Raw genomic sequence first — 21025 nt, 5'->3', positions numbered from 1 at the left:
GTATTGCAAGGACATGTGATCTGTTAGGAGCCAATCTCTACGCAATTACTTTACTTCTGGGTGCGAACATTTAGCCTATAGGCTACAATGGATTATCCCGTCAAAATATGGTATTAATTATCGGGAGGTAAAATGCGGGTAGCAGTGGCGACTCTAGGCACGGGCTAGCAGGGACGTCGCCTGGAGCCCAGCCCTTCTCCCTCTACCTGAGCTTGCCACCGGCTGGTTTTAGTGGAAAATGTCGGCCCCCACCCTCCCGCTGCCGTTATTGGGTAAGCGCACAGGGGGAGGGAAGGGGCAAGGCTGTGCTGTACAGGACGGCACTGGGCACAGGGAAGCCTAGTGCCGGTCCTGGTGGGAAGCTAAACTTTTCGGAGCGTGATACATTTGCCGATATAGCAGTCCCCTTAGAACCCTGTGGGGACTGCTCTGCTTTTCTAGACCCAATTGAAGAACAGCTGGGGTTTTATTTCTCTAGAAATTATATGAGCTGCCATACCTTCTTAGAATAGCTATCTAGATAAGTAGGGAACTCGAAGGGTAGAATAATAATCCAGGATTCCAGTAAAACATATTCAGCTCCTACAGGAACTCTGTCATTTTCTATGGTTGCCCAGCCTGCAGTTTGTTCAACTCTTTTATAGAAAGCAGACAATGGTTTACGCAGGATAACGGTGCTTCTCTGTCTTGCAGCAAGGCAGTCAGAGCTTATGTGATTGACTTAGTAAGGCACCACAGTAACAGAAATACTCTGCGCCTGATTCAGACCCGGACGCTATTTGCGGCCGCTCGCTCTCAAAAAGGGGCCGGATATTTAAATTGAGCACTCGCTCTTTGCGGTGTGAGGACGCCTCTATGTCTGTGTGAGCGTCCGCTAAATGCGCTCGCTATTTTTTCAAGACACCCCTATGCCGTTCGCAAATCATGTCATCTCCTGTTTTTATTAGATTAATCGGGAACATCGAACGGCATCTGAACTGCTCGCAGCGCTTGAGGTAGGAATTACTTCCCGCAATCACTGCGAGCAGTTCAGGCTAAAAGACAACCAAGTGACGTGATCGATGACGTTCCTTTGCTAATTATACACTCCCATTAAACGCCCATTAAATCGCACAACCACTCCCCCGTTTTCAAGCACCTTCCCCCGTTACCACCCACAAACGGCACATTCTGTCACTCAAAATAGCAGCCCCTCTGTGTTTTACGAGCGCACGATTTCTGACTGCAATGATTGGTTTGCACATGCGCATTGCGAACCATACGTATGCGCAGTTGCGCGACCATCGCTCAGAGCGAACGAGCGGCCGCTTACGAGCGGGTCTAAATCAGGCCCTCTGTGCGGATTGCATACTGATGGATTTATACAGAGTGGTGGATGCTGCCCAAGATCAGAATTAGGAGGCGCGCTGTTCAGGGACCTTGGAGGCATGAGGGCTTCATAAATATTATTCTAAATATAAGAATATCTCACTATTCCACATTTCTGCCAACTAGATTTGGCTGATATACGTTAAAATATTAAATATTTGAAAACTTCAGTTCTTACTGTTGTATTTGTGTCAAGACCCATATTACAGAGTTGTAGAAAACATGTTGTGCAATGACTTATTTTGCACTGGAACATATTATACTCATATCACTCATGTGCTTGCCATATGCTATTAAAAGACCTATATTAATAACATCATACGTAAGTGAAAATGAAGGCATGCTCTAAAGGTGCAATCGATATTATGCAAGCGTTGCCTGGCCCTTTAAACAAGCCAGGTAACGCACTGGCCTCTACCAGTATTAGAAAACATGGAATTAATTATTCCTTTATGTCTCAGTTAAAAATTAAAATTGATTCAAAACATCTTGTATTTACATATTGCTCTGTTCTTTAAATGTTCTTTAAATGTAATAATTTTTTTATATGCAAGTATATTTATTTCAACAATTGTAATTGGACCTTGTAATTAGTTTCCTTTTTAAGCCCAGTAATACACTGAATATAATGAAGAATAATAAAGAAATGCTTTCATACAGTATAACGTGTGTTTAGCAATGGACCACCTTTAATTAATTTATGCGTTACTGACAGCTATGAGGTGTCAGATGAAGAATTGTGCGTGAAGCCTATCTTGCATGTATTAGTATTGTGCATGTATTAGTATTGTGCATGTATTGTTATTGTGCATGTATTGTTATTGTGCATGTATTAGTATTGTGCATGTATTGGTATTGTGCCTGTATTGGTATTGTGCCTGTATTGGTATTGTGCATGTATTAGTATTGTGCATGTATTAGTATTGTGCCTGTATTAGTATTGTGCATGTATTGTTATTGTGCATGTATTGTTATTGTGCATGTATTGGTATTGTGCATGTATTAGTATTGTGCATGTATTGTTATTGTGCATGTATTGTTATTGTGCATGTATTAGTATTGTGCATGTATTGGTATTGTGCCTGTATTGGTATTGTGCATGTATTAGTATTGTGCCTGTATTAGTATTGTGCCTGTATTAGTATTGTGCATGTATTAGTATTGTGCATGTATTGTTATTGTGCATGTATTGTTATTGTGCATGTATTAGTATTGTGCATGTATTGTTATTGTGCATGTATTGGTATTGTGCATGTATTGGTATTGTGCATGTATTAGTATTGTGCATGTATTAGTATTGTGCCTGTATTGTTATTGTGCATGTATTGGTATTGTGCCTGTATTGGTATTGGTATTGTGCATGCTTCCGAACTGTTTATAAGCAAATACGGGAAATGCAGAATCACCCACAAATAAGCTGCATTTTGACTGAGTAGGTGGAACTGGGCTCTAACAGGCCGTTCTGTTGTAGGCTAAATGCAGAGAGGGCATATTGAGGTAATTGGCAGCTTTGCGTACGCGTAAATACACCTGTTTCCAGGGGATGTAGTTACGTTGTCGACGGACAGGATGATGGCTGTTGAAATCCTGGTGTTGGAATCCTGACCCGGGACTAAACATAGGCGCCTAAATTCTGACGCCAGTTTAGATACAGACTCCGGAATCCCAACAGCCGGCATCCTGATTGTATGTATAGCGAGGTCGGGTTAGGTGTTATCCGTGTTTTAGGTTTAGGCACCACGGGGCAGTTAGGGTTAGGCTCCAGGGGGGAAGGTTAGGGTTAGGCTATGGACGGTGGAGTTTAGTTTTAGGCACCACTTGGGGGGGGGGGTTAGTGTTATGCACTAAGTGGAGAGGGCTAGGTTCAGGCACCAAGGGTGGAGGGTTAGTTTTAGGCACTATTGGGGAGGGTTAGGGTGTGAAGTGGGAGGGTTAGGGTGCAAGAAAGGAGGGTTAGGGTTAGAGGCAGAAGGGGGGGGTTAGCATAGCTACTTACGACTGTCGGGATACTGAGCATCGGGATGCTGCTGTCGGTATTTTGATAGCTGGCATCCCGACTGCCGGTATTTCATACCCAACCCCTCATGCAGAGATGAACTCAGGTTGGATGTAATTGCTCCCGCACTGCGTCCAACTTCCGTTCATCTCTGCATGAGCCCTAAGATGTTTCTGGACTGCATTAAGGGGGGGGGGATTCAATTAGCCACGATAACCCGTTTTCGCTTGTAAAAGTGAAATGCAGATATTAAAATTTTGTCCTATTAAAGGAGTCGCTCAGTGTTCAGTATATAAAGCTGTTATATTGAGTTGAATCTAAAGCTGGGTTGACGGGTTGCAAGCAATCGTATGCCCAATGTGTCAGGCTTGACATCACAACTGGGCAGGCATTTAAATTTGCGATCAGCAGGTTGCCCGTACACACCAGCGGGTGCACCGATATATATGCAGATATATTGCCCATCTGCTGTGCTGCGCAGCCGATGCGATTATGTCTGTGAATGACGTCGCTCACAGGAATATCGGGGTACACACCCGCTGATGCGCTCGCAATATATATGCCCCTGCGTTTTCCTGTGGCGGGTGTCAGTATCCTAACCCTGTCAGAATGCCGCCGTCGGGATTCTGACCGATGGGATCCCAAGTGCTGGCATCCTGTACCCAACCCCAACAAAATACTAATTTTTGCTATTTAAAATGTAAATGTATCAATGACTTTATTTGAATAAATGATTGAAAATGAGTCTTTAGAAAAATAAATACATTATTATAAAGAGGTCTGTAGTACGATGCCAGGGGTTGCACAGTAATCGGTATAGTCAGCGCCAACATTATTGAAATGAAAAAAAAAATTTTCATTCAGTCTCAGTGCTCCTTATACAGTATGTACTGTACATTATTGCTCCTTATACTGTTTGTACTGTACATTATTGCTTTAGTGATTGTTGTTGTGTTCTGTTTGCAGCTCCCAGCGGTATGTCTCTCTGGCTACTCCTGTCAGCTCTGGCACTGGCCAGTCCAGGTGGCTTCATCTCTGCAAGTGAAGGTAAGTCCTGCTGTTTGTATTATTCAGTAAGAAATGCACTGAGCACCACATGATAAATTATAATGCAGCCTGTATCTTATGATTTATAGCCTGCTTTGTAGCACGTGTCCTCCCCAGCTGCAGGCGGCTTATTTTGTTTTTAGTCACCGTACAATGTTGACCTATAACTGAAGTTGCTACGACCTACATGAGTATAAACTGCCTAAATCAGCGCCTGGGGTAGTTTGGGTCATAACGTATTGTATGGGTGAGCTGTATTCTTCTTCTAATCCATATGTAGCATTCTCTATGACTCATTTCTGATTAAATCCCACCACCACCCTTGATCCATTTAAATGTTTGCCTTTTTTAGGCGATTATATTACTTTATATAAGGACTATGGCGCTGATTTAGAGGTGGACGCTAATAGCAGAGCCGCGGCCTCTTTGTACTCAACGGCTGTGCTAAAATATGCAAAAGCTGCAGGAGGCATCTTGTGTAAAAAGACGCCCACTCCAGGTTTGTGATCCGCTGCTGCGTCCAAAGACTAAAGCTGGCCACACATCTAAAGATTATCTGTCCAACCAGCCAACTAGTTGATTGGTTGGAATGAAAATCTGGTAAGGAATGAAAGCAAATGACAATCAGCAATTTGCTCCCAAACGCCGTAAAATGGACGAAACATGTTGTTTGAACAAATAGTTTAGATCAAACATTTAACAAACTTGTCTGAATGACCATTTTCATCTGTTTTCTTGCATTTAGGAGCAAATTGCTGATCATCAGTTACTCCCATCCGTTACCAGATTTTCATTCCAACCAATCAACAAGTTGGCTGGTTGGATGTAAGTTGGTCTAGTGTGTGGCCAGCTTAAGCCTCTGATCAGCTGCAAGAGCATCGCCGGGCCATTAGACATCTGAGTAACCTGGACATTGCTCAGGATGTACAGCAAATCTTTGTGGTCTCTGCCAGTGCATCTATGTCCAAGGACGCAGCCACTGGCTTTGGCACGCCCCTGTTTTCTGGAACGCTCCCCGTCGACGCTCCCATATTGCAGCTTGTCAGTCAAGCTGCGGCTTTAGAGGCACTACGACCAGATCTGCACGTCCGCAGTGTAGCTACTGCGCAGATCTAAAATAAATCAGAGATTTGCGCGAATATCAATTCAATGTAACTTCAACGGAAATCTGTGACTCAGCCCCTGTGTACGGTTACTGAGTTCTGACCGGGGTAAATTACTGTGCTGTTCGGGAATACTACACCCTCCACTATCTAACTCCTTGTATATTCCTTCCCACTTGTCTCCACTCTCCTACTTGTATTAAGACACAACCCCCTCACATGCAGCATTACCCTAACTCACACCAATCTTATCTACTGTCCCTCTGTGTCCGGGAGACTCCTGAATTTTCGGGGAGTACCCACCAACTCCCAGAAGAGTGGGTCACCCTCCCACGTCACACCCACTTCCTAGAGAAATGAGCTGGACAGGGGGCAGGATGATGAGATTTTTGGCTAATCTGCGCCGTCTGCGTGATGTCATGATTTTCAGCATTGCGTAGCAGAGGGCAGGCATGATGTCACAATTTGCATTGACTGCCAGTCAGGCTTTGGCTACCTGGAAGTCGGCAAGTAAGACTTGCACAGTTGTACCACTGGACAGGTTTAGGCATTCTGCAAGAGATGCTGTGAATATTCTAATGGGCTGAATGGTTCAAAGCTGAGGGCATCCTAGACCAGCTGAAGATTGGATATAGGGGACTGTCCCTTCATCCTGCAGTTGGCACATTCATCCCGATTTGTGGAAAGTTGTGAGTTCTTTTGTTTTCATAGTGAGCTGATGCTGCACACAGCAGAGGGAGTTAATTGAAAGGTGTCTTAGTAGTAGGAAAGGACTAGAACATCAGAAGTCCTAAGCACGCCTAGTGGGAGAGGGGTCCCATAACATGCCGTGGCCGTAGGTCTGCTCGTTGTTCTATAGTGGGCTGTGGTCGTCATGTCATGATTTGGAGTTTTCAGTTGTTTGGTGCTATGACTATTACAAAGAAAATATTAAAGTGCTACTGTATTTAATCACACAGCGGTCCTGATTCAGACCCGTTCACTAGGCTGCAAATACCGCGATCGCTAGCAAGACATTAGCACGCCCACTTTGTCAAGCCGTGCGATCGCGGTATGTATTTAGACGCCCACCAGCCTGACACAAGATGGCCACTGTCCCTTCGTGACATATGTCATCTCCATGAAGAGTATTAAACAATCGGTAACATCGAGTAACATCGGACCCATACGCAGCACTCGTGGCTGACCATACCCTACCGCAAGCACTGCGAGTGCTGCTGTGTGTAATTCAGCCATGTGACGTGTATGCTGACGCTGCATCTTGATTATGCACGCCCCTGAAATGGCGTTTAGACGTACAGACACGCCTGCGTTTGCACCACCACACCCCCGTTACCATCGACAACCCCCTGTCACCACCAACAAACGGCACGTCCTGTCACTCATGCTAGCGAAGCATCTGTACACAGGGTCCAAACGCTTCTCGATCACATGAACTACTTTGCGCACTGCGTCTTGTACCAAACATCGTTAGGCTTTGTGGAACGCAGCCTAACGAATGGGTCTGAATCAGGCCCTGTATACAGTATATGGCTATAACTAATTACTGGGCTTTGTTGCCTTCCATAAAACAAGACGCGATCACCAATTAATCTGCGACACATGAAGAAAGGGATGATTTGACCTTCTTGTGCGTAATTGTATTTCTTAGATCCTTGCAATACCACTGCAAGGGTGCGAATACAACTACATGATCAAACAGGAAACATAGCAGTGGGCTATAGAGATTCAAGGTCTCTAAGGAACGGAGTTATTTGTTATAATGAGTCGCACATTCTTCCAGCACTATCATTTGAAGCATGCGGCTATGTATTAATAGGAAGAGCTCCGTACGACAGGTTATACTGACCTGAGTTACCAATCACTGAAGGTTAAATGTGAGGCTTTTTTATTTCTATTGTATGTTTACTGAGAGCTGAAATGTTTATATATAGAAGAGTTTTGTTCTCTTTTTTTTTTTAAATCAGAATATCTACATAGAAATATCTGCATATGATAAAATTAGTTATTAAGTAAATTACTCAGATTTTAGGGGTCTATTTACTAAGCCTTGGATGGAGATAAGGTACCAACCAATCAGATCCTAACTGCCATGTCACAGGCTGTGTTTGAAAAATGACAGGAGCTGATTGGCTGGTACTTGATGTCCGTTCACTTAGCTCCAACCAAGGCTTAGTACATAGACCCACACCCTAGAACATTGTTAAAGAAGCCTTTCAGACTTTATGAGTATTAAGCTAAGGCCTAGATTTATTAGGCTGACTAATGTACCATCAAGTCCCTGAATGCTTTATATTACATTTCCCTTTTGTTAGAAGGCCACAGATGGATCTCTCAGCCACAGATCTTTCCAAGTCATGGAAAAGCTTTCCTAGTGTGCCGGGTCTAAAGCACCACATCCATAAAACTACAACTCCCATGAGGCAATAGGAGCTCTCACCACAATCCACACGCCCTCTGCTATCGGAGACTAATGTGGGCCTGTTATCAGTGAAGCTGATGTAGAAGTCACAGTGGTTTGTCGCTAGGCGGCCTGAGTTGGTGTTGATAAATGCTGAGGATCTCTTTTGCATGTTATAAAAGTGGGGACTGGCAGCAATCCCATGGGTTTTTTTTTTAATTATTTGACATAAATCACTGTGGCAGGATACAAGGAGCATATTAATAATTACCATCTTCCCTTGAGTTGTTTTTTTTTTTTTTTTTTTTCTGGCTGCTGACAATGCCTTTAATTCTGCATGTCGTCATGGGCTGCTAACCCAACCACAGTCAAGTGGTACATGATATGGGGAGAGATGCACAGGGGGGGGGATTCCGGCGAGCCTTTTGTATTTTTAAAACGGCAACAATTTCAAAGTCTTTTACATTATTGATATTTTCAAAATACAGGCAGACTGGCCGGAATTGCACTCTGAGGACCTCATTCAGAGTCGGTCGTTGCGGCCGCACGGTCGTAGGGGAAAAGGGGCCGGATATGCAAATGATGCACTTGCAAGTTGCGTCCTTAAGATCAGATCGTTAGCTGGCTGACCAAGGGGAGGATGCGGCCGTAAGCCAAAAAATACGCCCCCTTCTCGTACGCATTACACGTCATCTCCGGCCATATAAAGATTAATCGAGACCATCGGTAACCATCGGAACTGGTCGTAGAGCTTAAGGTTGACCATACCCTCTCTTAAGCACTACGATCAGGTCAGTGTACAAACCACCCATGTCACGTGTGCCATGACACTACTTTGTTAATTATGCACTCCCATAAAACGCAGTTCGCATAATTAGGCACGCCTGCGTTCAGATCTCCACTCCCCCGTTTTCAAGCACCTTCCCCTGTTACCACCCACAAACGCCTCATTCTGTCACTCTAACTACCGACCTGGCTGTGTTCAAGGAGAAAGAAATTTCTGATCGTAGCAGCTAGTTTGCGCACGCGCATTGCGAACTTTACGCATGCGCAGTTTAACGAACATCGGTGGCGTACGACCGTGCGGCCGCAACGACCGACTCTGAATGAGGTCCTGATTCCTTTAATGGTGAATGCAGTGGTGGACGTTTGTCAGTACAGATTCAAATCCCCAACAGTTGCCATATTTTGATATTGTTTTAACTTTTAATTGTGATTTACAGCTGTTTTTGGACCTTCCATAACAAGTCTGCCTCTTTAATCATTATTTTCTCAACATTAGAAAACCCTTCTGCTTGGAAATAATACTCTCACCCAGATCATGTGACTGCTGGCTGTCGGTTATAAATATGTGTTTCTCCTTGATCTGTTACAATGATATGGTGAAGCTTTTACGCGTGACAAAGAACCAGACCATGGTGTCCAAAACATAACGCTTCATTAAAATACACAGAGGAAGAGAACAGCATTCCACCACGCCTGTAGCATTATGTTATAGCTACTGTACATTTATGCCAATTAATTGGTGACATCAATTTCACTGTAAAAAAAAGGCTCTGTTACTGCTTTGTGCCGTTTATCAAAAGGTTATCACCAGAGAAATCACAGAGTTCGCCGACCTTAACCCACTTGCCAGGAAGTAAATAAGCCCCTCCCATGATCCACCCAATCATGCGGAAATCCACACAACTACGGCCATATTATCGAGGTCTGCAAATCGGGGACAGTTAGGAACACTTGGGAGTTATACCAATACACAAATGGAGAGCAAATAAATTGTACAGACAACATTTAGCAACAAAAATGTTTTATGTACATTTCCTTTGTGGTTGTTTAGCTTTTTCATAATTCACCTTTTAGGACTGCGGTGGCGGCTCCAGGCGTGGGGCTGCAGCCAAGTACATAATTCAAATATGGTCACACCAACTGCTAGTGAGTCCCGGCAACGTTTGGGGTGGCAGTTGTTGTGACTCCCCTATTTGAATTCTGTGAATATCCCATGCAAGTAGTGAATATAGGGCCTGATGCAGCTTTGGGAATAAAGTAAGATAGAGCAAGTAACTGTGAACCTGGACAAACCATGTTGCAATGCAAGGGGTGCAAATACATTTTTTTTTTTTTTGCATGCAGGGTAAATACTGGCTGCTTTTGCATGTAGTCCACAAATGCTCTACAGTTTTATTTTTACACTGCAATTTAGATTTGGACATGGCCCTCCCAAATCTAAATCTCCCTGCACATTTTAAATCTGCCCCACCTGCAGCGCAGCATGGTTTTACCAAGATGCACAGTTACTATACTTGCTATATCTTACTCTAGCCCCAAAGCTGAATCATGCCCATAACCATAATCATGCTCGCTATACTTGTGACAAAGTTTCTCAAGGTACCCAGTGCCAGATTAAGGTCCAGATGGGCCTGGAGCTGAAATTTATGAAGGGCCTATTGTATGCTGCCGCAGGGGTGTGACCAACGATGCGGGGGGCATGGCCTGTATGTTGTGGAGTGGTCTAGCGCCTACCTTCAACCACCCCAATGACCCTCCCCACTTTGCATATATATTTGTGCCCCCACCACATACATTTTGGTAGGCCGATAGTTGTCACCTATCACACAACCTTTGTGTAGGCACAGGTGTAATTATTGCTGCCTGTACTACACTACCTTGCCCACCACCCACTGAATACATTTTGCCCATCAATCAATGCTATAAACACCAAACCTCTTACCCACTACCTCTTGCGGGAGACCATCCCGCAAACACTGAAGTACCCATCATTCACTATCGCTCACTGACCCCATATTTCACCATCTGTGATCCCTCTCACCACCACTCCCTGACCCTGATGCTGACACACTGATATACCTCTCATAACAGACTCACAAATACCCCTCACTCACATCATACCCTCACCACATTACAGACACATATATACCCATCACTCACATCATTCCCTCACCACATTACAGACACAAATACCCCTCACTCACATCATTCCCTCACCACATTACAGACACACATATACCCCTCACTCACATCATTCCCTCACCACATTACAGACACAAATACCCCTCACTCACATCATTCCCTCACCACATTACAGGCACACATATACCCCTCACTCACATCATTCCCTCACCACATTACAGACACAAATACCCCTCACTCACATCATTCCCTCACCACATTACAGACACACATATACCCCTCACTCACATCATTCCCTCACCACATTACAGACACAAATACCCCTCACTCACATCATTCCCTCACCACATTACAGACACACAAATACCCCTCACTCACATCATTCCCTCACCACATTACAGACACACAAATACCCCTCACTCACATCATTCCCTCACCACATTACAGACACACATATACCCCTCACTCACATCATTCCCTCACCACATTACAGACACACAAATACCCCTCACTCACATCATTCCCTCACCACATTACAGACACACAAATACCCCTCACTCACATCATTCCCTCACCACATTACAGACACACAAATACCCCTCACTCACATCATTCCCTCACCACATTACAGACACACATATACCCCTCACTCACATCATTCCCTCACCACATTACAGACACACATATACCCCTCATTCACATCATTCCCTCACCACATTACAGACACAAATACCCCTCACTCACATCATTCCCTCACCACATTACAGACACACATATACCCCTCATTCACATCATTCCCTCACCACATTACAGACACAAATACCCCTCACTCACATCATTCCCTCACCACATTACAGACAGAAATACTGTTTTCAAAGTCTGACATAAAAAGAAAAACACCAAAAATTTTTTTTATAACATTCTCATTTCTTAAATGAAATTGTCCTACCTCTCAGTGGGCCCGTTGTTATTCACACCTCTTCCCGCAGAAGCTGTTTTTCTATCACTGACCTGGGATACAGGTGGTTTTAGAGGTGGTTCACAAAATGCAAGCCCCAATTTTCCTTCTCAGAGTTTATATAGGATAGACAGCATTTATTCTAATATTACTATTGCAGTCATAATGTACATTTTATTTAGATTATTCTTTCCATCCTTAACTTTTTTCTTTGTGTTGTCCTCTGTCCTTTGATATGTCTGCTTGTACCCCTCTTGGTCTTTATGTTCTGTATTATTTGCCCCCACCTCCCATACCTGTATGTGTTGCACTAAGCTTCCCACCTTACCTGTATGTCCTGTGTTGTGCTACCCCCTCATCTGTATGTCCTGTGTTGTGCTACCCCCTCATCTGTATGTCCTGTGTTGTGCTACCCCCCTCATCTGTATGTTCTGTGTGTTGCTACCTCCTCATCTGTATGTCCTGTGTTGTGCTACCCCCTCATCTGTATGTTCTGTGTTGTGCTACCCCCTCATCTGTATGTCCTGTGTTGTGCTACCCCCTCATCTGTATGTCCTGTGTTGTGCTACCCCCTCATCTGTATGTCCCGTGTTGTGCTACCTGTGTCCATTATTATGCCCCCAATCTGTGTCCATTTGCATGTGCCATACCCCCTCTGTGTCTATTATTATGCCCTCCCCCTATATCCATTATGTTCCCCCTCTGTGTTATTCCCCCTTCTGTGTCCATTAGTATGTGCCATCACCCCGTGTCCATTATTATGCCTCCCTGTGTCCATTATTATGTCCACCCCTATATTATTTATTATTCCCCCTCTATGTTCATTAGTATGTGCCATCCTCCTCTGTGTCCATTATTATGCCCCCCTGTGTCCATTATTATGTCCCCCTGTGTCCATTATTATGTCCCCTCTGTTATTTATTATTCCCCCCTCTGTGTACATTAGTATGTGCCATCCCCCTGTGTCCGTTATTATGCCTCCCATCTGTGTGCATTATTATGTCCTTCCCCCTCTGTGGCCATTAGTATGCCCCAACCCCCCTCTGTGTTCATTATTATGTTCCCTCCTGTGTTCTTTATTATGCCCCCCCAGTGTCCATTAATATGTGCTTCACCTCCTCTGTATCCGTTATTATGTGTGTGTCCCCTGTGTCCATTATTATGCCCCCCTGTATCTATTATGTCCCCATCTGTGTGCATTATTATGTCCTTTCCCCCTCTGTGTCCATTACTATGTACCACCCCCCTCATGTCCATAATTATGTTCCCCCTCTATGTTCTTTATAATGCCTTACCTGTCTATTAGTATGTGCCACCCCCGTAATCATTTTCATGTGCCTCCCAGTATCCATTACTATGCCCCCTTCTGTGTTTATCATTATGTCCCCCTATCTGTCTGCATTATGTCCTTCCTCCCTCTGTATCCATTAGTATGAACCCCTCTCTGTCTCCATTATGGTGTTCCTCCCCCATCTCTGCACCCATCTGCTTCCTCCCCTCCCCCCTCTCTGCACTCCCCTCCCCCATAGTTCACTTACCTTCTTCTCTCTTGTCTGTTCCTCTGCCTCGGCTCCTCTTCCAAGCTTACACCTTCGGCTTCCAAGGGTCTTCTACCCACTGGCACTGCACTGACAGGAAGGTCAGGTGCTGTTGGTGTCAGGTGCGGTGCGTCTCCTCCTTATTCCACCATTGTGTCAATGGCAGCACACATCCATGAGACCCGTCGCGGCGGCGCTTATGTGACGTCACGCAGCGTGACATCACATGGCAAAGAGGAGAGGAGGAGCTGAGGCACACTACGCGGCGCAGGCAGGGATTGTGAAGCAGAGCCTTCTACTGCGCCGCTCTATACATTTTTGTAAGGCAGCCAGGACTAGGATTTCCCGGGTGGTGTGGAAGGGCAGGACGTCGGCCGGTCGCTTGTTCCGACAGGAAAAAAAAATTGTTCCTGTCTCCAGCGGATCCTCCTTGGTGGTGTGGGCCTATTTTCATGGGAGGGCCTGGAGCTGCAGCTCCACCCGCCCCATTGTTAATCCGGCCCTGAAGGTACCTTCCAACTTAGAGTAAATAGGCTGTGACTGATCACATGAGATTAGTGTCAGAGTTTGCTGCCCACACCAGTAGATAATTTAAAGACTGTCTAAAGCATTTTAGCAGGGGTGCCAGAGATTAATACCCCATGGCATTACTTCCAAATTTCTGAGGCTGGGCATGGTGGCGTGACAGTGGCCTGATGTGGGCGTGACTGCAGTATAGTAGGTGTGGCCACCCCCACAGCGGAGGCACATGTAGTAGCATGGGAAAAGAGAAACACCTCCCAACTTGTCATAAAATGGGATGAATCGGGACAGTAACTCTGAAATCAAGACTGTCCCTCCGATTTGGGGGCAGTTGGGAGGTATGCCATTGCATTCACAATATACTGGCACTCATAAAACAGACACTTTGGGCTAAGTGGCGGCTTTTGCAAACCAATGATTCTCTGCATCGTAATTTAAATACGGCAAAAGCCACCACTTCGTAAATCTAGCCCTTTGTTTAAAATCCAAAATTAAGAGTACCATTCATTTTATTTAACAATACCCCTAACACACACACACGCACACGCGCACATACACACACACACACACGATTTGTCAGTCAGTTTGCAGAGCAGAGGGGTAAAGATAGAATAAAGATGTCAAGACAGGAATTGAAAAGGTGCAAGAGAGGGTGAAAGATCTTATTTTTTTTTACCTGAGGCCAGATTCATTGATGGTTGGTCCTGGTGATAGAGACTGGGCCCCAGCAAGCAAGGCCGGCCATGATAATCCCTGTAATGGCAGGGACCTAGGTGGCCTAATGGGTGATCTGGCCCTGCAGAGAGGGAAGAGCACAATATTGATTAATAATTGATTTCTGTAACAACTGTACAATTAGGAGTTTACAGGCTGCACTGTTATTCCCAGGTATTCCATAACTATGGGTGTTGCAGATAAGAAATAGTTATTAGATGTATTTTGGTATGCTGGGCATTTTCACACGCTGGAGAATCACATCAACTATGAATTGATTATTTTTCTATTAAATGCCAACGGAATTCTAATGCTATCCACAGGCCGCATCTTTTCTCTCTGTTATTACTGTTTCACGCTGCTGACCTGCCCTTTAATCTGTTTTTCTTTGTAACAGAGCTTTTAATATCATTTTATTAATAGAGTCATTGCCGCTGGGGGGAAACATGCATACAAGGAGGACCCTAAATAGCCAGAAGTGTATGTAGGGATCGCCCCTCATTCTGCATGCCTGCAACCCAAGGACATACTTCCTCACTTTTTGGATCTTACTCCTGCCAAGATGTCCCTGAGGGGATGTCCAAGGACAAGTGCGAGGGTGTGATAATGTGAAGGAATCCCAAATAAATTGCAATGCAAAAGTGTAAGAGTTGCGTGAACTTCCGCCACCTTAGTACCAGTGCTTTTGTTAAACGAAAGTTTTCAGTATTTCTGCCAAACTACTGCTTGTCCATGGCGTAGATCACAGGTTCTCAAACTCAGTCCTCAGGACCCCAAACAGTGCATGTTTTCCAGGTCTCCTCACATATTTACTAGTGAAACAGTTAGCTGCACCTGTGGATCTTTTAAAATATGTCAGTGACTAATGAATACACCTGTGCACCTGCTGGGTGACCTGCAAAAAGTGAACTGTGTGGGGTCCTGAGGACCGAGTTTGAGAACCACTGGCTTAGATTAATCATGAGGGTACGAGGACATTGGGGAATGTTGATGTTACATATACTGTAGCACTTTTTTAGTGAAGTGACTTGTTGCATGGCCTGGAGTGCGCTTGGTATTGTGCATATGACGGATCACATTATGTCTAATGGAAATGGACATGTACTTCTGCATAACAGATTATGCACCTAAAAATTTTGGGCAATTAATAAATCTCTAGAATAATGAAAGCAAAACTGCCGTAAAAGATTTCTTTCTAACCAAACCTGAAACGGTTCACTAATATCAATTAGTTTTACAGAAAAAAAGTACTAATCTATAGTACACATTCATACATGGTTACACAAACTGGCTAAAACAAACCCAACACCCATATAAAGAGGCAGCTGTCACTGTGGCAGGTGACATAGCTGAAACTGTTACTTTGCGTGTCAGCAGGTAACCTACAAAGCCCTCAGCCACTTTTCTCCGCCATACAGATGTTTTGTCATACACTACTGCGCAATCGCGCCAAACAGTCCTTATCAGCGAACCAGGTCCTGTGCGACTCAGTAAAATATCTAAGTCCAATGTCACTGCAACTGCTACACTATAACCTTCTGCTATTTGGGGTCTATCCCTTCTTTGTAAACTTCAGGCCCTATATTCACTGCTCCTGGTTGGACCTTACAGTAGCTTGCGAGGCCCTGGGAAGGATTCTGCTGCTGTGTAATGAAATATGTCCCTGTTTTCCATGCAGAGAGATGTGCACATTCTGTGATAATGATGTCTTTGACCTCAAAGGTGGAATTGTTATTTTTTTGTGAATTTGCCAAACATACTTTGCAGGGAAATACAGTGAATAGCTGAAATGTTTCCTGCTAGGGAAATACACGTCATTGTGCCAAAATGTGAACCGCAGATGGAAATACCCTAGGCACTAGAACCCCCTTTCCGTGCCTTCCTGCCTGACAGGCCATAAGGACAAACACTAGGGGCTATATATAATAGCTTACGATCTTCAGCCGCTGGGGGGATTTATGCAAGTCTCCCTGTATTTTTAAAGTGGCAATCATTGTAAAGGCTGAACCAAGCTGGTTGAGCCTTCAAAATGATTGCCACTTTAAAAATATGGGGAGACTTGCATAAATCCCTGCAGCGGCTGCAGATTGCAAGCTACTACATTTAGCCCTAGGGGGTCTGATTCAATCCAGCACTAAAACAAAAAAAAAGTTTTCATTTGCACAGCAGAAACATCTCAATCAAAGTTTGTTCCACTGTATGTAGCCTGATGTTTCATATAGTTCAATGGAATTGCCTATTGAGGAATTGCTGCCAACTGTTCCATGCATGTTCTGGCAGCCAATGGCAGGACTCCCCTATCAGGCAATGTCTGCCAGTGTATGTTAGGAGGATACACAGCTGAGGTGCATCACAGGCTACTTGATCAGTTAAGGTCTTGCTCACATCAGCCAATCAGAACCTACCTACTGTATCATCAATCTAATACATTCCATAAAATCACAGCTATGGGCAAAACGGCCACTTGTCCTCTTTAGAACGTTTGATAAAACTCCCATTAAGGGACATATGTAACGTTATTCGCAAAAGAGAACTGTAATATTCAGACTTTTAACGCCTCTGAATTAGATATTTTTTTTGCCATATGTATCAGTGTTGAGCTGGCTTTAATGAAAATGCAACTTGAGCAACACTGTATGAGGACACACGTGTATGTCCTCTCCTTGCTGGAGAAATATTATATTGAGTACTCACTGACAGCCGTGGAAGTGTTAGTCATAAAAAATATCTTATAATATTTATATTTATGTTGCATACATAATAATGTCTACGCCATATATATTTTGAATGCGATTTTATTTATTTGTTTTATGCAGTTCTACAATAAAATATTTTTGCAAAAAAAATAATATATATATATATATATATATATATATCAGAGCCGTAACTAGACTTTTTCGTGTCCTGTGCCAGAAAGAGCATTGGCGCCCCCCTCATTCTTCAAAAGGACATAATGCACCCAAAAATGGCTAATGGCCTCATGGGGAAGGACCAGGGAAGAGATAGGAGAGACCAGGAGATGCTGGGGATGAAATAAGAGGAAGCTACAAGTGAGAATGATAATAAACAGAAATTTGACAGGCCCAAACAGCGCCCCCTGACCTGTGGTGCCCTGTGCCATGGCATCGGCCGCACTACCCTAGCTACGGCCCTGATATATATATATATATATATCTTATTTAATGTAACTGTTTAAGCCTAATAGGATAAAGGTGTAAAACTATTTTCAAACATATCACCAATGTGCGACTGATGTTATTTTTAACATTATTTTCATATAATATTTATGTTAAAATAAGCTTTCCTTAGATTGTGAGATTTCCTATCATCAGTAACAGCAGTAAATATGTGAGTGTATTGGAGAGGAGAGATGACACATCAGCAAGTATGAGCGAAGCATTGTTATCTAAGTGAGCTGCAGGTACAATACATGTCAGCTTGTCTAGTAAAGTATACACTTAGGGGCGTTTCTAGAGAGGAGGGGGCCGTGTGCAGTCTCCGACAAGGGCCCCCTCCTCTCCACCCGGCAGCCGGCATTGCACTCAGCTGTGCGCGGCCAGCACCGGAGTTATAGACTTTGAGCACTAGAGTGTGCCCAGAGTCTATAATGTATGCACACGGTCACCGGGAAAATAGCCGCGGCGGCCATTTTCCCTGTACTGCGCATGCCCAAACGACGGGAAAATGGCCGTCGGGCCCATTTTCCAGTCGTTTTACAGCGCCGGACCTCCGTGCCGACGTGGGACTCCGGAGAGGTAAGTAATATTATGGGTGCAGAGTGTGCGGTGTGGGGCCCCCCTGGACCCAGGGGCCCGTGTTCCCTGCACACCCTGCACCCATTATAGATACGCCCCTGTATACATGTGTATTACTGGTATATGTGTTGGTTGCAGAGTATGTGTATGTGTGTAAAGGTGCATATCCATTAGGTGACCTGAAAGTCTGAACGCTACCTTCAGGTCGCCGAGGTGCGGTGCCCGCACTGAACGTCATTCAGTGAAGGAGCCCGACCTCCTATCTCTGAACATGTCGAACCTGACGAGCGTCGTCAGGTTGATGGGCATGTTCGGTAGACATTCGGGGTTGGCAAGGACCCAGCGTGCACGTTCACAAAGTCCGGTAATGGATAGGCCCTTTAAGATTTTTTTTTCCTTTAAAGCTCAGTGGCAGGCACCAATGTGATGACATTTTTGTCAGCCCACTCCCATTCTACCCCTCCCTGCCCTGTGCCCTCTCTGCTATTTACTGACTGTTCCTCCCGGCCTCTCCTGATGATCTCTCCCATCTCCATCACATGCCCACTCTCACTACACATGATGGGACAGACCACCCTGGATGATTATATAACTAAAGTGATGAACAAGGGTTTGGCTGAGCTATTTATCCAAAACTGGTACCTTCATGGATGGCGGAATGCTATTTTTGTGATCTCCTGATCCATAGAGGCACCAAACCCGGAGCTAGGGGATGCTCGGGGTTATATTTCAGCATGCTGAAGATTTGAATCACCCAGCAGTAGAAGACAATGTAATACATGCTACATCTGTATGTGTGGGCCACTTTATGACTCAAAAACACAAAAATTTAAAAAACAAGTGCAGTCAGCTGTTCTATGTTAGCTTATTATTATCATTAATTTATTACCAGTTATTTATATAGCGCACACATATTCCGCAGCGCTTTACAGAGAATAGCTTGTCACCTTAATAACTTAATGCGACATTTCTCTGTCATTTTGTCAAGATCCATTATATATGTTGGCCTATATATGTATTTGTAAGCATTTTTATTTACCTTACTGAGAATATCGATTCTGTAATTCTATCCCCTTTTACCAGAACTTTATACATTTCATTATTTATTTCCATGCATGACATGTAATGACAATTCTTAAGCTGCAAAGTGCCTCCAGAGTTCCTACCGACATTGTTAGTTTTATTTTCTAATCTTTCAGAGATCAGAACTTGTTTGACTTGTTTTTGTTGTTTTTTTGTGCTTTTTGCTAGGCCGCTTGTGATTACAGCAGAGACATATTTCGAAGTCCACCCCCTTCTGTCCTCCCCCCTCCCTCCTCCATCACTCCCCTCTTCTATCAGTGCATTTTCTCTCTCTTCTTGACTCTCTCCCTCCTTCTATCTTTCCTAGTCTGAATCCCTTTCTCACTTCTCTCTCCACCTCTCTTTCTCTCTCCACCCTTCTCCCCCCCACTCTCTCTGTCCCCACATAGGTTGCCTACCTCTGATATAGTACATAGCCACCTGTCCATATTATATAAAATCAGATATACAAATTACAGACCCCAGCAGGGGCAGACTCTAGCACAGGGCTAAACCGCCCCTTGCTGTCTACATATATAACATTATGTAGACAGCAAGTCGGCATCCCGACTGTCTAATCCCGGCAAATGTCTAATGACCGGCGTTGAAATCCCGACGACCTGTCATTAGACCAACGCCGGGAGCCCGACACCCGGCTTACCGATCGAAAGTAAGCTGGGTGCCGGCCGCGGACAGCCGCACTAGGGGGAGGGTTAGGTTAGGGTCTCCAGGGGGGGACTTAGGGTTAGGCACCCCCCCAGGAGGTTAGGGCTAGGGGAAGGGGGGTTAGGATTAGGCACCCCCGGGGAGAGGATAGGGTTAGGCACCCCCCCCTGGGAGACTTAGGGTTAGGCTGCGGGGAAGGGGATGTTAGGTTTAGGCACTTGGGGGGGAGGTTAGGGTTAGGCACCCCTATGGGAGGGTTAGGGTTGAGGGGGGGAGGTTAGGTTAGTAAATACAAAAAATACTAACTATGATCTTCACTGCCGGTCCTCCGCTTTCGAGATTTGAACCTCCGGCCATGCGGGCAGCGGTAAATCATACTGATTCCCAACAAACACCTGTGCAGCAGAATAGTCACTCATAAAATGAAGTGTATATATATTCCTAGAGTATGGAGTTAACAGTGTTAATGCAAAACTATTTTTTGTTTTCCAACTTATGATCATTATTGTGTGCTATAATTACTAAGGCAGAACCACCCTTGACCCAATTCTAAAATAATATGTAAAATGCATATATTAAGCTAAAAATACATATGCAAAAATGAAAAATAATCATTGTAAAAGTAACCAGCGTAAATGAGTGCAGCGCTGTCCTGCCCCCGTGTGCTGCTTTGTATATTTAGGATCTGAGTTAGCCAGATTGGGTCAGATGAGGACAGGGACAGAATTATCTAGGAAGAGGTCCAAGAACATGGAACAACTTGCAAACTAGGAGCCATGCTCCAAAACCAATCCCTCCGTAGTGCAAGAGCAACAAAACACGTCGCGGCTTTGGTTTTTTTTTTTTTTATATGTTACTTGGTCAATTTCAGCTTTTGCTTGCAGAGATATATTGTGCGTTAAAATCAGTTATACGATAAATACAGGTCATTGAAGCCAACACAATGAAACTGTTGTTAAATATAACT

The 21025-nt window shown here is 44.3% G+C and overlaps 1 protein-coding gene across 1 annotated transcript in view; it reads left to right on the top strand.

Moving 5' to 3' along the window:
• Positions 1-21025, top strand: part of GHR (growth hormone receptor) — a 342139-nt gene that overhangs the window by 222976 nt on the left and 98138 nt on the right. Inside the window, exon 4 of the mRNA XM_088469447.1 lies at positions 4331-4411. Coding sequence (XP_088325573.1) covers positions 4342-4411 — 70 coding nt within the window. The 5' untranslated portion in view covers positions 4331-4341. The remainder of the gene's footprint in view (positions 1-4330; positions 4412-21025) is intronic.

This window comes from Taudactylus pleione, unplaced genomic scaffold, assembly GCF_031769625.1.
Source record: "Taudactylus pleione unplaced genomic scaffold, aTauple2 ptg000092l, whole genome shotgun sequence".
Taxonomy (NCBI): Eukaryota; Metazoa; Chordata; class Amphibia; order Anura; family Myobatrachidae; genus Taudactylus; species Taudactylus pleione.
The sequence above is the reverse complement of the archived record's forward strand: the minus strand, read 5'-3'. Positions and strand labels throughout refer to the sequence as shown.